Genomic DNA, 12403 nt, shown 5'->3' on the forward strand with positions numbered 1-12403 from the left:
CCAGTGATTTAAAACATGCAGATTTTAAAAATAGTGATTGAAATACTTGTGTTTTTGCCATTGCAAGTCCAGTTTATTTTAAGAAAGCTTGTTCCTCTGGATTATACTTCCAGTTCTCCACTTACAGAGGCAGAAGAACACCATTCTTAACTGATTCTTCAATGACAGCACAAGTATAGTTGCAAGACAGCAAGTAGGCAGAACCATAATATATAAACATAAGAATGGATATGAACTGGTAGGATACAAATAGTGGTACAGTATTATTGTTGTTTTCCTGGACCAGACTTTATAATCTAATTGGTCCAACATTTAACTTCATAATCCAGGAATTCCCTGTAGGAAATTCACAAACAATGAGTGAAAGTTATTTTCTAATAACAGTATCCACTAATAAAAGAGATACTCCACATGAAAAAAATATGTATTTAGCTTACAATGACAACAGACAGTGGTGGATCTATCATCCTTAAAGTTACCTTGAAGTTATTTTTTGCACTATAAAATGCACTTCCCTCCCCAAATTGGGTGGAAATGTCTGTGTGTCTTATAGAGCGACCTGTTACCACCGCTACCGCTTGCCGCCATTTGCCGTGGTTGGGCAATGCTGGAGCCTTCACTGCTGAGCAGCTGATCGGTGGTTGGATCAGCTTCCTGAAATACTGACAATCAGCTGTTCTAGGTGGCGGGGATCACCAATCGCCGCCGCTGTTCACCACTGCCAATTGATGGCAAGCGGCAGCAGTGGCGAGTGGTGGCGGCGAGTGGCAGCAATTCCTGCCACCTACAACAGCTGATCGGCGGTATTCTGGGAACCGATCCAACCACCAATCAGCTGCTCGGCAGTGAAGGCTGCAATGTTTCCTGGCAGCAGCTTCAGCTCAATTGGTGGTGGGCACAATGGAGCGGAGCCCTGATGAGCCACATGCTGGGGCTGTGATAATGTGCTGAAACTGACCAGGGTGTTTGCAGTTTGCTGCAAGGATGCTAGCCAGATGAATACTGGATGGATGCTTGGAGACAGAGGCAGAATTTTTTTTTCTTGTTTTCCTCCTCTAAAGCTAAAGTGCGTCTTATGGTCTGGTGCGTCTTATAGTGCAAAGAATACGGTATTTAAATTCTTTTAAAATAATCTCAGGTAATATCTATTTTCATATTTTGTAGTATCAGTATCTTCAATTATGTGCTCTGAAGTAAAAAACAACTACTGCCTATGAAATAGGAAGGGCAATCCTGATTTGTATTATTATGCATGCAAAAGAATAAAAGGTTTCTTATAAATGTATGTTATTTCATAGTATACCATAATTGCTTGGTTTTCTAAACTAAGTAGGCAATACACTTCCGCATTTTGTTAAACAGAAACAGTGCCAGGTGCAGTGATCCTGTGTTCATTTCTTCTCTGTACTGTATCCATTTCTCTGATGCAGTGATCTGAATGGTACTGCTGCAATTGCCTTTGCATGTGTGGTATAAAGTGTATTTTTCTGCTGTATTTTTTCACTTATTTTTAAGCACTTATATAATTTTTAAATAATATGTGTATCATTGTGCCATGTTTCTTTTCTACTTTTCTTTCTCTGTTGTTATTTTAAAAGCAATAAAAATACAATATATTTGCACAGACGATATATTTTCAGGTATATATAAGCACTGTCTTGCAACTATATTTATTTTTAAAAATAGTACTTTAGTTTCTAATAAAATAATTCTTACAGGTAAGGAAAATTGTACCATTAGGGCCTGATTATGGGAAACACATGATATCCCTGAAGTTCTATGGGCCTCCATTTAATAAAGAACTCTGGGAAAGATGACGAGAGACACAATTGCTGGAAATTTCCTCCCTCCCTCCCCTCCTTTTTTTTTTTTTTTTTTTGTAACCTCAAAGAAACATTTTTTCTAAACTGAGGGGAACAAGCAATCATAACAAAATAACAGAGTTAGAAGGGACCTTGGAGGTCTTCTAGTCCAACCTCCTGATCAATCAGGAGATCCTATACCATTTCAGACAAATGTCCAGTCTCTTTTTAAAAGCCTCCAGTGATGAAGCACCCACAACATCTGTAGGCAAGATGTTCCATGGTTCCATTCATGGCTGGACAAGAGCAAGACATATACTAGCAAAGGGGAACCCTCAAATCCTACCAGTGGTGCTGCTTCAGGGGGTTGGGGGAGCAGGGAGAAGACTTTCCACTTTTCCAAATAATAATAACCTCTATGAATTTCTGAAAGGTAGGCCTTCACTAATACAAAGCCTATGTTATCCCATTCCAAAACAGTAGCTGAGTAATGGATTAGATAATATGGTATTTTTTAATCAGCCAAGTATGGTCAATATGCTGTTTTCTTCCTTACATCCTTCACAAAATGAAAATTAACTTGATCCCATTATGTTTCCAGTATGAATATCTTCCTGAATGTAATCTAAGTGATCTAAGAAAAAGCTTTTTTATTGTATTTGTTTATGTAAGGGGGAAAAATTACAACATGTGCTTTCACTCACTATTTGCTCACTTACATTTCAGAATGGGTAGGGGGGGAGATGTATTATTTTAAAATCAGAAAATAAACTTTGAAACATGCTTTATTCAATGCAGGGCAGATACATAGGGGGAGGTCCCACAGTCTTCAAGCTCCCCCACACGGCACCACCCATCTACCTAAACTCTGATCTGAAAGGACCTCTAACAGCAGGGGTGAGAAACAGTGATTTATTTTCCATCTTCATTCTATCACAGTGCTCTTCCAACAGTTACAAGTGTTTCTATGCTTTCTCACATATATGTCAGAAATATTGACTGCATAATGATTTTTTTTCCCTATTAACTAGGTCTACCACATTTAGGCAGCATATTCTTGATGGCTTTTGAGGAACAAAGTAGATGTGATATTAATTCTGGGAATATAATTAAGTGTAAATTGTGTATGTTTGTTTTATGTAAAATAATAAGGATATCATATCTGGATTGAAAAAAAATTGGGATGGCCTCTAGACTCTAACTGAAATAGATTTCTGCTATAGTCTAGAGACCATCCCAAATTTTTGCAGCCCAGATATGATACCCCTATTATTTTACATAACACAAACATACTCATCTTACACATTAATTATATTCCTGTAATTAACATCACATCTACGTTGTTCCTTAAAAGGCAACAAGAATATGCCATGGCACACCAGTTTATAGTTTTGTGATATTTTGCTATGCAGTTTTAGTAGTGATTTTCTCCCAAAGTCAAAACATACAAATTATACTATATTGGAAGGGTGTGCTGAATTTAATTTCATATAGCTTTTCATTTTTATTTCTTAACAGAAAGATTCATTTTTCAGGACAAACAATGTCAAAACTTAGTTCTGAAAAGATATCAGACCTGTGTAAAATGAAAAGAAGAAAAGAGCAGAACTCTTTCTTCTTCAGGTTCTTCATCTCTACCCATTTTCCCATCTGAACAATAATGTTGGCTCCATAGTTGCCACAGAACTCCCAGTTTTGTGATTGATGGATAATTCTCCAGAATACCTCTTTTTGGATTCTAACTTCATCTAATATTAGGGAATTACTGGTTCAATCTTTTCCAAAGGCTTAAGGTGCAAGAACACATATTACATTGGCAGGATTCTCTTCCATTTTAGTTTCAGGGAAAGAAATATGAAAAGTCTTTGGACTTCTTGGATGTTCTCCCAGAGATGACATGATGGCATTCCAAAAGCACTTTTTTTTTTTTAATTTGATTTATATGCCGCCCTTCTCCGGAGACTCAGGGCGGCTTACAATGTGTTAAGCAATAGCCTTCATCCTTTTGTATATTTATACAAAGTCAGCTTATTGCCCCCACAAACTGGGTCCTCAATTTACCTACCTTAGAAAGGATGGAAGGCTGAGTCGACCTTGAGCCTGGCGAGATTCGAACTGGTGTAATTGCAGACAGCTGGATGTTAATTACGGTGCTTTAATCTGCAGAGCTAAACCAGGCTCTGAACTTTTATGTTTTTTTGAACTTTACATGTTCATAAATATATGCTTAGTTTTGATAGAATTTCATAAGCACAATATACGCAATTTAAAAAAGATAGATGCACTGAAATCACATTCAAATATGTTTTAAAATAAGGCAATGAAACATTAATTTCTCAGTTTACTCATTTGCATCCATTATCTCTAAATAATATGTTGAAAATCTTTGAACTGTTTTAAATATGAGTGACATTGTTATTAATCATCTTCATTGGCAAAGATGCATGTATTTATATACTTCGTTTTTCATGTGTGTTTCATGATTTCTGTAACTGAAAATAATTCTGCATGTATTCAATTCCACAAAATGACTCTTCTTCATTAAAAAAAAATGCTGGAATTTTTTTACAAAATAAAAATTGGGTGATTGGAATAATGTAAGGAACTTTGTTATGGTTTTATGCTGAGTTTCTCTGATCATAAATTATTGTATTCCATCCAATTTTATATTGCATGAAACCCATTAAGAATGCATCTTAATTCTGTGCATTTTAATAGTTCTTTTTCTTTAGTATGGATGCATGGAAAAGTAGGTATGACAGATATTGGATTTGAAGACTAAAAATGTAAATTCAGTCATGAATTCATGCTATGAATCTTTCCAATATAGCTCTCAATGGGCTTAAAAGCAGGATGACCTTTGTTTATCTCAGTGTTTGAATCATGCTCTCTCTCTCTCTTAGGATCACCAGAAAAGTAAACTCATTTAAGCACAATAGAGAATATGAAGCAAATTGTAGCAGTCCTGTAATCTGAAATTCTGGCTAGGTTTATGACTGAAAAAAAGAGCACATCAGCAAAATGTTTTTCAGAAGCCAATTCATTTACTTGGGCAGGCGCAGTTTCAATAGATCTTAATTTTTCTGGTATCAGATATTGTATTCTAAAGTATACAACAGAATTATCTCAACTATGCATCTAGCTAGATCCTTTTGAACAAAGAGATTTACAATAGACCATGAGACAATAAATAAGGGCAGACAAATAGCTAAACTGAGCCAGACCAAAAGCTATCATGTCCTCCATTTTGTTTCTGGTTGCCAATTTTATCACACAAGAAATCTAAATTAGAACATGAATATAGTTTTTGTTTTCCATCAGTTTGTATTAGGAGCTATATTGCCTCTGTATCTGTAAGGAAGCTGTAGCTCAGAACCAATACTTACCGTACTTATGCTTCATAAAATTATTGTCCATAGAAACGAACATTTAGAACAAAATGCAATGTTTCATAAATTAAATATAAATTCACATCTTTCATGTTCTTCACCATGAAGCCCTTTCTTTCCCCTGAAAATGTATTTGAGAAGGCTGAAGTCATAAGTTTCAAAGGTGCAATAAACAAGGTAAATTACTTCATATTAGGCAGAGGAATGTTGTAGCAGTCACATTAAACTCTTGAATTTACAGTTTCCCTTCTCACTGCAGTATAGTTGCACAGTCTATAAGTTCTATTGATTCCCCAAACAGGAATTTTTAGTGGTACTCAAGCCAAAGGGAGATATAGGCAAGGAGAAAGTTTAATTATTCAAGCTCTTTGCACAATATTGGATTTTACCAACATAATTCAAATAAAAATAGCTTTTTCATCTGCTGTTTGCATCACCACTCGGCCCTTTCATGCATATTGCCCTGGATACTGTTTTTTTGCTATACTTCTAACAATAGCCCTCTTGTAAGGGAAAAACTCCATTTGAACATCCCTTGTAAATCTAAATGCACTAAGTTTAAACTTTGCACATAATATGTATGGATACAAATATACACAGTAGTCCAAAGATAGCCAGAACATGTCTGTTGATGTTACTTGCTTCTGTCTCTCTATTTTATTTAACAGTACCTTGGTGATACAACTGCTAATTCCAGATTTAGCTAAAAACAGAACTTGGGTCTAAAATAAATCATTATAAGTATCGTGGAAGTTAAATCATCACTGTTTCAGTGTGGTAAAGACTAAACATTGCCCTTTATGTTTTAATAGCTTGTTTCAAGCTTCAATCAACATCTAGATCAGGGAAGGAAAGGGAACCCATCTAGATCCCTCCCCTTTTATTAATTTTTACATAGCTGATGTTTCATTAATATCTCTGCTAGGGAATAGAATAAACTTCTTTAATCGACTTCCAGATGAGAATCCTTTGGGACTTGTCAAGCATAAACAGTCATTCATGGTCCATAAAGGAAGAGCGTGTCTATTGTAAAGCAAAGCAAATAATCAGCTGGGACATTTATGATGTTCCCCTCCTCTGTTCCAGATAAATTTAGGTTCTCCCTTGTTGAATGTCATCGATGAACAAAGGGTCTCAGATGAAATATTATAAACAGCCTCTATTCCTTGACTTTAAAATCATCCCTTAGTGTCTTGTGATGTATTTTTATTTATTAATCAAATTTAGATAAATATATGCATGTCATATTCCTTTTCTGATTAACATTCACCCAGGGGATTTACAGCAGTCTAAATAACAGTTAATATGTTTGTCTGTTTTCAGCCAACAAACTATTCGAATCCAGTATATGCAAAGTTATATATGGATGGTCAGAATTGCCGAAACTCCTTAGCAAGCATGGATGAAAGGAAAGAACTTCTTCCAAAGAAAATAGATATTGGCATAAGGGAGACTGTGGCATAATCCACTGTAATCTTTTGTATACTGTATAAATGTATAAAATATAAGGATTACTTTTCTATGTACCAACAGTATTATAATTGTTTTGGCATCAGCATTACCTCTGGATATTTTTTCAATTTGGTTGGTGGTTATCTGGGTCTTTCTTTTGCTGATGACTTGACTGACCATTTGTATGGTATTTTTATGAAGAAAAAAAACCCTGCACTACCGTACAATTTGCAACAATGCTGCTGATATAACACACACTGAATTTGTTAAAAATTTGAAGAAATCCTTTGTAGTGTGAATATGGGCAATCTATTTTGTATGAATTTTTTCCTTTGGTTTTACTTAATCTACTGAAGACAATATCTGCACTTTTCCATTATATGGTCTGAAGACTGTAGTACAGTGTGTGAATTTGTTTTTGTTTCAGATAGTGGAAGTATGATTGGGTTGTTTACTCTCTTCGTGCTCATTAGAAATTCACTTCAGAACCTTAAAACTATAGAGGAGTTAATTTCACAATCAAACATACCGTAACTTGCTTTTCCAATTAGTTTTAGGTTGCAAAGAAGCTATGAGTACTATAGAAAACATCTAATGGCCTGCATGAGCACAGATTATTCCGTTTTGGAGATTCAGTGATTGTCCAAGCTATACTAAACATATATACCATGTAAAAATTCTTCATATTTAGTAAAATCTTAGTGAACTTAGTGATATACCACTTGCAAGTGGCGAGATCTTAACAGATGTGTGAGAAGGCCTTTTCTGCAGTCCTGAACACTTGGCTCATAAGAGGGCGTTGTCAAGCCTGCACACAACTTTATGCATTTCTTTAATCAGTCACAGACAAACTTTGTGTATGATGAGTTTTCCTATGTTGTCAGGAGAGCAAAAAGCCATAAGCACACACATGGAGAACCAGATTCTTAGGAGGAGGGAGGAAACTCAACCCTTTCACAGAAACATTACAGCAAACAAGTCTTCATTCTTTTGTATCAATCAACACATTTATTTAAAAGCAAGTGTGGATAAATTTTAAAACTTCTTCAACAAACCTCAAGCTCACATTCTCAATTATGGAGAGTGTAAAAATGTAATCAGTTTCCAGCACTTTCTCTGGTATTAGCTTATTTTATGTTGTTATGAAGAATAAAAAGAGAAAAAAAATGAATACAATATTTGCCTTTTTTTAATTGTGGCAGGAAGATGTCATGCAATTTGTTTAGGATGTTAAAAGATAACCACCCATGGAATCTTTTCTAAACACTTTAAGGCACAAAATATTTCTCACACTGGTATTCAGAGAACTAGAGGGCTTTTCATTCCTCGGCTACATGTTGCTGATTTTAGCTGTCATGATCTATTAATCTAACAGATTAAATACGTTTGTGGTGGCTCTATTCCCTTTGTACAAACATTGCAAAAGTAACAGCTGTTTTATAAGAGAATTTTTGTTGTATTCTGTGCATGCATACTACCTATTTCTAAATTTTGCCATGTTGAGGCCTTTATTAAAAAAAACTTGATTCAAGTAAATACAAGTGCAGTTTTGCTTGAACAATATTATGCATATTTTGCAAAACTTCAGTTTTTCAGTTTAAAACTGTTTGATTCTTAATTTCATTTTACTTGGTTAAAAGAGTCATGCCGCCTATATTTTTAGATGTTATATATCTATTAAAAACATTGGCTTCCTTTAATTAAATGATACATTTCATTATTGGACTGAACACTTTAAATACACAAAGATATTACATAAGCAACATAAACTAGAAAGAAATAAAAATGAAATGAAGAGCATTATTCCAAAATCACATTACAGTGGGATGTCGGTTTACTGGATCCTCTTGCTATGGACTTTGAGCGAAACAGATGCAATTCCTGTTGTATATTCATTATTTCACATCAAATGATGGAAACGATGAAAATGATATAGTTTGCCTGATGATACTATAGGGCATGGGTATCAAACTTGATCGCGTATCGCTACATTTTTTGCCTTTACGGAGCCAGCGTGGGCGTGGCCTATGTGTGATGCTTCCTGCCCACGGGCTGCCAGTTTGACAGGTTGTAGGGGGATGGGGAACTCTCTGGCCACAAGTGGTCTATTAAACAGAAGTTTTGATGTTCCCTAAAAGCACTTTGTGTTTGTGGGGGATTAATTTTTAATACATTTGCTTGGCTTTGTTATAGAATTCTTGATGGAAAATAAATATGTGGTTCCAGAAAGAAAAAGAGGATTACATCTGCATACATGTAACATAACAGCCAATATTCAAAAGCAGATCCTGTTAGGCCCCTTTATGAAAAACAGATATAAGTTTTATCTTTATTGATTCTCAGCCCTTTCTCTTCTGCTTTATCTTTCTTTGCCAAAATGCAGGCTCCTTCCTTTTTATTCTTACCTGGGAAATATTATTAATTTTAAAGAAAGCTGAGTTAATATTTATGGATTTGGATGCTCCTATTTAACGATGCTGCAAGTCACTTGGACCTATCCTTTCCATTTGCTATACCTAGGATCTAATCATTTCTGTTTGGCTTTGAAATAATTTCAAACACCTTGAGGTGATTTTAGCCTTCTTAGTCTTGCCTTGAACTTTCCACTGCTAATTACTCCATTAATTATTTAAGGACTGAATTATATTTTCTGGATATAGAAAATAAAAGGTCATAATCTTTCTTTCAAAATTCACACCAGAGATATGCTAGGGAGATTTGAGGTTACTTTTAAATATACCAGTCCTGTTCAATCAGTCTACACTCCGGATGTGCTTGTAGACTTGGCATTCATGCAAGTGAAATCTTAAAGCCAGCAATAGACATCTGTGCTAATGTATTTCCAATTAGTCTGTATTGTATTGGGAAGGACTCTTGGAGTGACTACTTTTAATGCACTGCAGCTTAGGAGAGCTTGTGACTGCAGGAGCTTTTCATTGGCAAAAGCTCTCACTTCACATAGGTTCCTGGCTCAGGGATAGCCTCTTTACTGTCCCTGAAGGCTATCTTTTCCCCTTCATCTTGCTGAGATGCTCTTCAATGTAACAAAGGATTGGTTTTTTAATACCTTTGCATCTCCCCTCCCCACAAATAACTATTGCACCTTTTTGTTTCACAGAATTACTAGCCCATAACAAGCCATGAAAATTGGGGAGGGGGGTGACTAAAAGCTGTGTTCTTCTTGCTCAGTTTTTTTTTTAATTTGATTTATATGCCGCCCTTCTCCGTAGACTCAGGGGGCTTACAATGCGTTAAGCAATAGCCTTCATACTTTTTGTATATTTATACAAAGTCAGCTTATTGCCCCCACAAACTGGGTCCTCAATTTACCTACCTTAGAAAGGATGGAAGGCTGAGTCAACCTTGAGCCTGGGGAGATTCGAACTTGCAGTAATAGCAGGCAGCTGAATGTTAATAACAGACTATTAGTCTGCTGCACCACCAGGCTCTGTTAGAAGTCCAACTTCTAGTTGGAAGTCATGAAGATGATGAGCACTGTATTAGCTTCAAACTGTTTTGGGAGAACTAGAGTGGACTGGAAATTATTGCCTTATTGTTTTGGCAGTTCATGATTTTGTACCAAATGTGATTTCCCAACACGTTCGGATTAATGTGTTAATAAAGCTGTGCAAATTCTTCAAAACAGGTGCTCCCCAACATAGAGAAACAGTTTCAAAACAACCTTCTGTGAATCATTACAGTAGCTGCCTCTTAGCCTGACATTGTTGCTTTAGAACAGGGGTGTCAAACTTAATTTCATTGAGGGTTGTGTTTGACCTCTGGTGGCCTGGGTGGGCGTAGCCATGATGGGCATGGGCAGCTCGATGTCACTTGTGTCAGGGGTGCCTGTGGCAGCCCGAATGCTCTGCCAGTGAAAGCAGAGCTCTCAGCTCTGTTTTCACTGGCAAAGGCACCGCGAGCCAGTCCTTCGCTGTTTCCAGGGTGCGGGCCAGATCTAAGCACTCCATGAGCTGGATCTGGCCAGCAGGCCTTCAGTTTGACACCCTTGCTTTAGAAGCTGCAATTGGCTGTTTCCACTAACTTAGCTTCATGTTTTCACCCAATGTAAGAAAGTAGCTGTTCATCCACAGATGTGTGGACACAGCAGGGGCAACTTCTGAAGCAGTTTCATGTCCCTGTAGAAATGAAAGGTTGCTTTAATGATCTAGAAAATACTTGCACCCATGCATTGCACAGAATTTCTGCAAAAGTTGAACAGACCCAATATTTAACTCTGTAATCCTGCTTGTATTTTTTAAGTGAAACTTTTTCTCAGAGGTTTTCATCATGGTGTTTCATTCAATAAATATTTTACAGTGCTATCAGTTCCCATTAGTAAATAAGCATTAGATATAAAGGCTTACAAGATCTGGGATGCCAAAATCTGCAAGGTCATTAGATGGAAGAAATTCACAAAACAGTAACTTTGCATTCCAGATCTGGTAGCCAAAGGATAAATTACCTCCCCAGATGCAACAAGCGCTTTTCTTTCCTCTTTATTACTTAAAACATAAAATTATTTTAATCTAAATTTTGCACTGCAAGAAGAAGAAGAAGTGATACAATCCTCCAAAATCATAATACTGTGAGAAACACTACATAAGTAACTAAACTTGAATTTACTAAATTTGGTCTTGCTATCCCTCAGATTTATTCAGTGAAATGGTTCTTTAATTTGAAAGCCCTTGGATAACATTAGACCAAATCTGTCTATTTGTGTAGCACATGCCTAAAATCCAATTCATCATATTATGCATACATGAAATATGTAAAATGTGCATGCATAAAATCCCATTGGACTTACATGTAAAATGCATAAAATATGTGTACTACCAATATATAATTCAATGGCATTCTTCTTTAACAAAGTCCCCTTTCTCATATAGTCCATTAACTATGTTAATCCTAATAGGAAGTAGTCCAATATCTATGGTTAAAAACAGAATGTAGATTCTCTGAAAGATATCTTAAAATATCTTAATAAATGTTTGAAAAGGCATTGCATAACAAACTCAGTAAGACAGGAGGCTTAGTCATGACAGCCAATTAATTAGCACAATTGGAGGAATTCTAGACAAAGTACTTTCCCTGTTAATGTGAACTCTAATTAAAATTCATGTCTCATAAAAGTCACTTGACTCTCAATTATGATTAAGTATGCAAGGTCATTAGAACGCAGTGAGAGCTGAGCCAGAAGCAGAGCCCCAGTTACTCAGTGACACTTCAAAAGTATTACCATGTTTTGGGAAGGATACCTGAGAAATACCAACTACGTATAGTTCATGGTCTCCCTATATCAAATGTGAAGGACTGTTGGAAATAATAATTGTCTAGCCTTTTTGCTTGTTTTAACATGGAGTATGTGCTGTGTCAATGCTAAATTAAATACAAACCTACTTCAAAATTTGTAGTAAATCCACATATTTTTACATTAAAATTAATAATTGTCAAATAACATTCAAGGTAAGTTTTAATTAGTAGACCCCACAATTTTCAGTTTACTTAACTGACAATTTTGTGCTCCTGATCTGTTGAATGAATTATTCTATTTTAAAGGGAAAACTTCAAAGATTACTTTGACATTTAAAAAAAACTCTTTTCCTAACTTATTTATGCTTGTGTGTAGGCTTTTCATGGACAGTTCTCCAAATACACATTGTGCACACTTTTTTCAAGTGTAAACATTGCAAGTAATTTTTCCCTAATTTTTCCTAAACACAAACATTTTTCCTGCACATACATATCACAATAAATGTTGCA

General features: G+C 35.7%; 1 protein-coding gene across 1 annotated transcript in view; it reads left to right on the forward strand.

Moving 5' to 3' along the window:
• Positions 1-6655, forward strand: part of LRP1B (LDL receptor related protein 1B) — a 989801-nt gene extending 983146 nt beyond the window's left edge. The window contains exons 91-92 of the mRNA XM_070957016.1: positions 2601-2699; positions 6515-6655. Of these exons, the coding sequence (XP_070813117.1) occupies positions 2601-2699; positions 6515-6655 (240 nt within the window). The remainder of the gene's footprint in view (positions 1-2600; positions 2700-6514) is intronic.
• The last annotated feature ends 5748 nt before the right edge of the window (positions 6656-12403 follow it).

The sequence above is a fragment of the Pituophis catenifer genome, unplaced genomic scaffold (assembly GCF_029215685.1).
Source record: "Pituophis catenifer annectens isolate HBS135680 unplaced genomic scaffold, rPitCat1.0.hap2 SCAF_1, whole genome shotgun sequence".
Lineage (NCBI taxonomy): Eukaryota > Metazoa > Chordata > Lepidosauria > Squamata > Colubridae > Pituophis > Pituophis catenifer.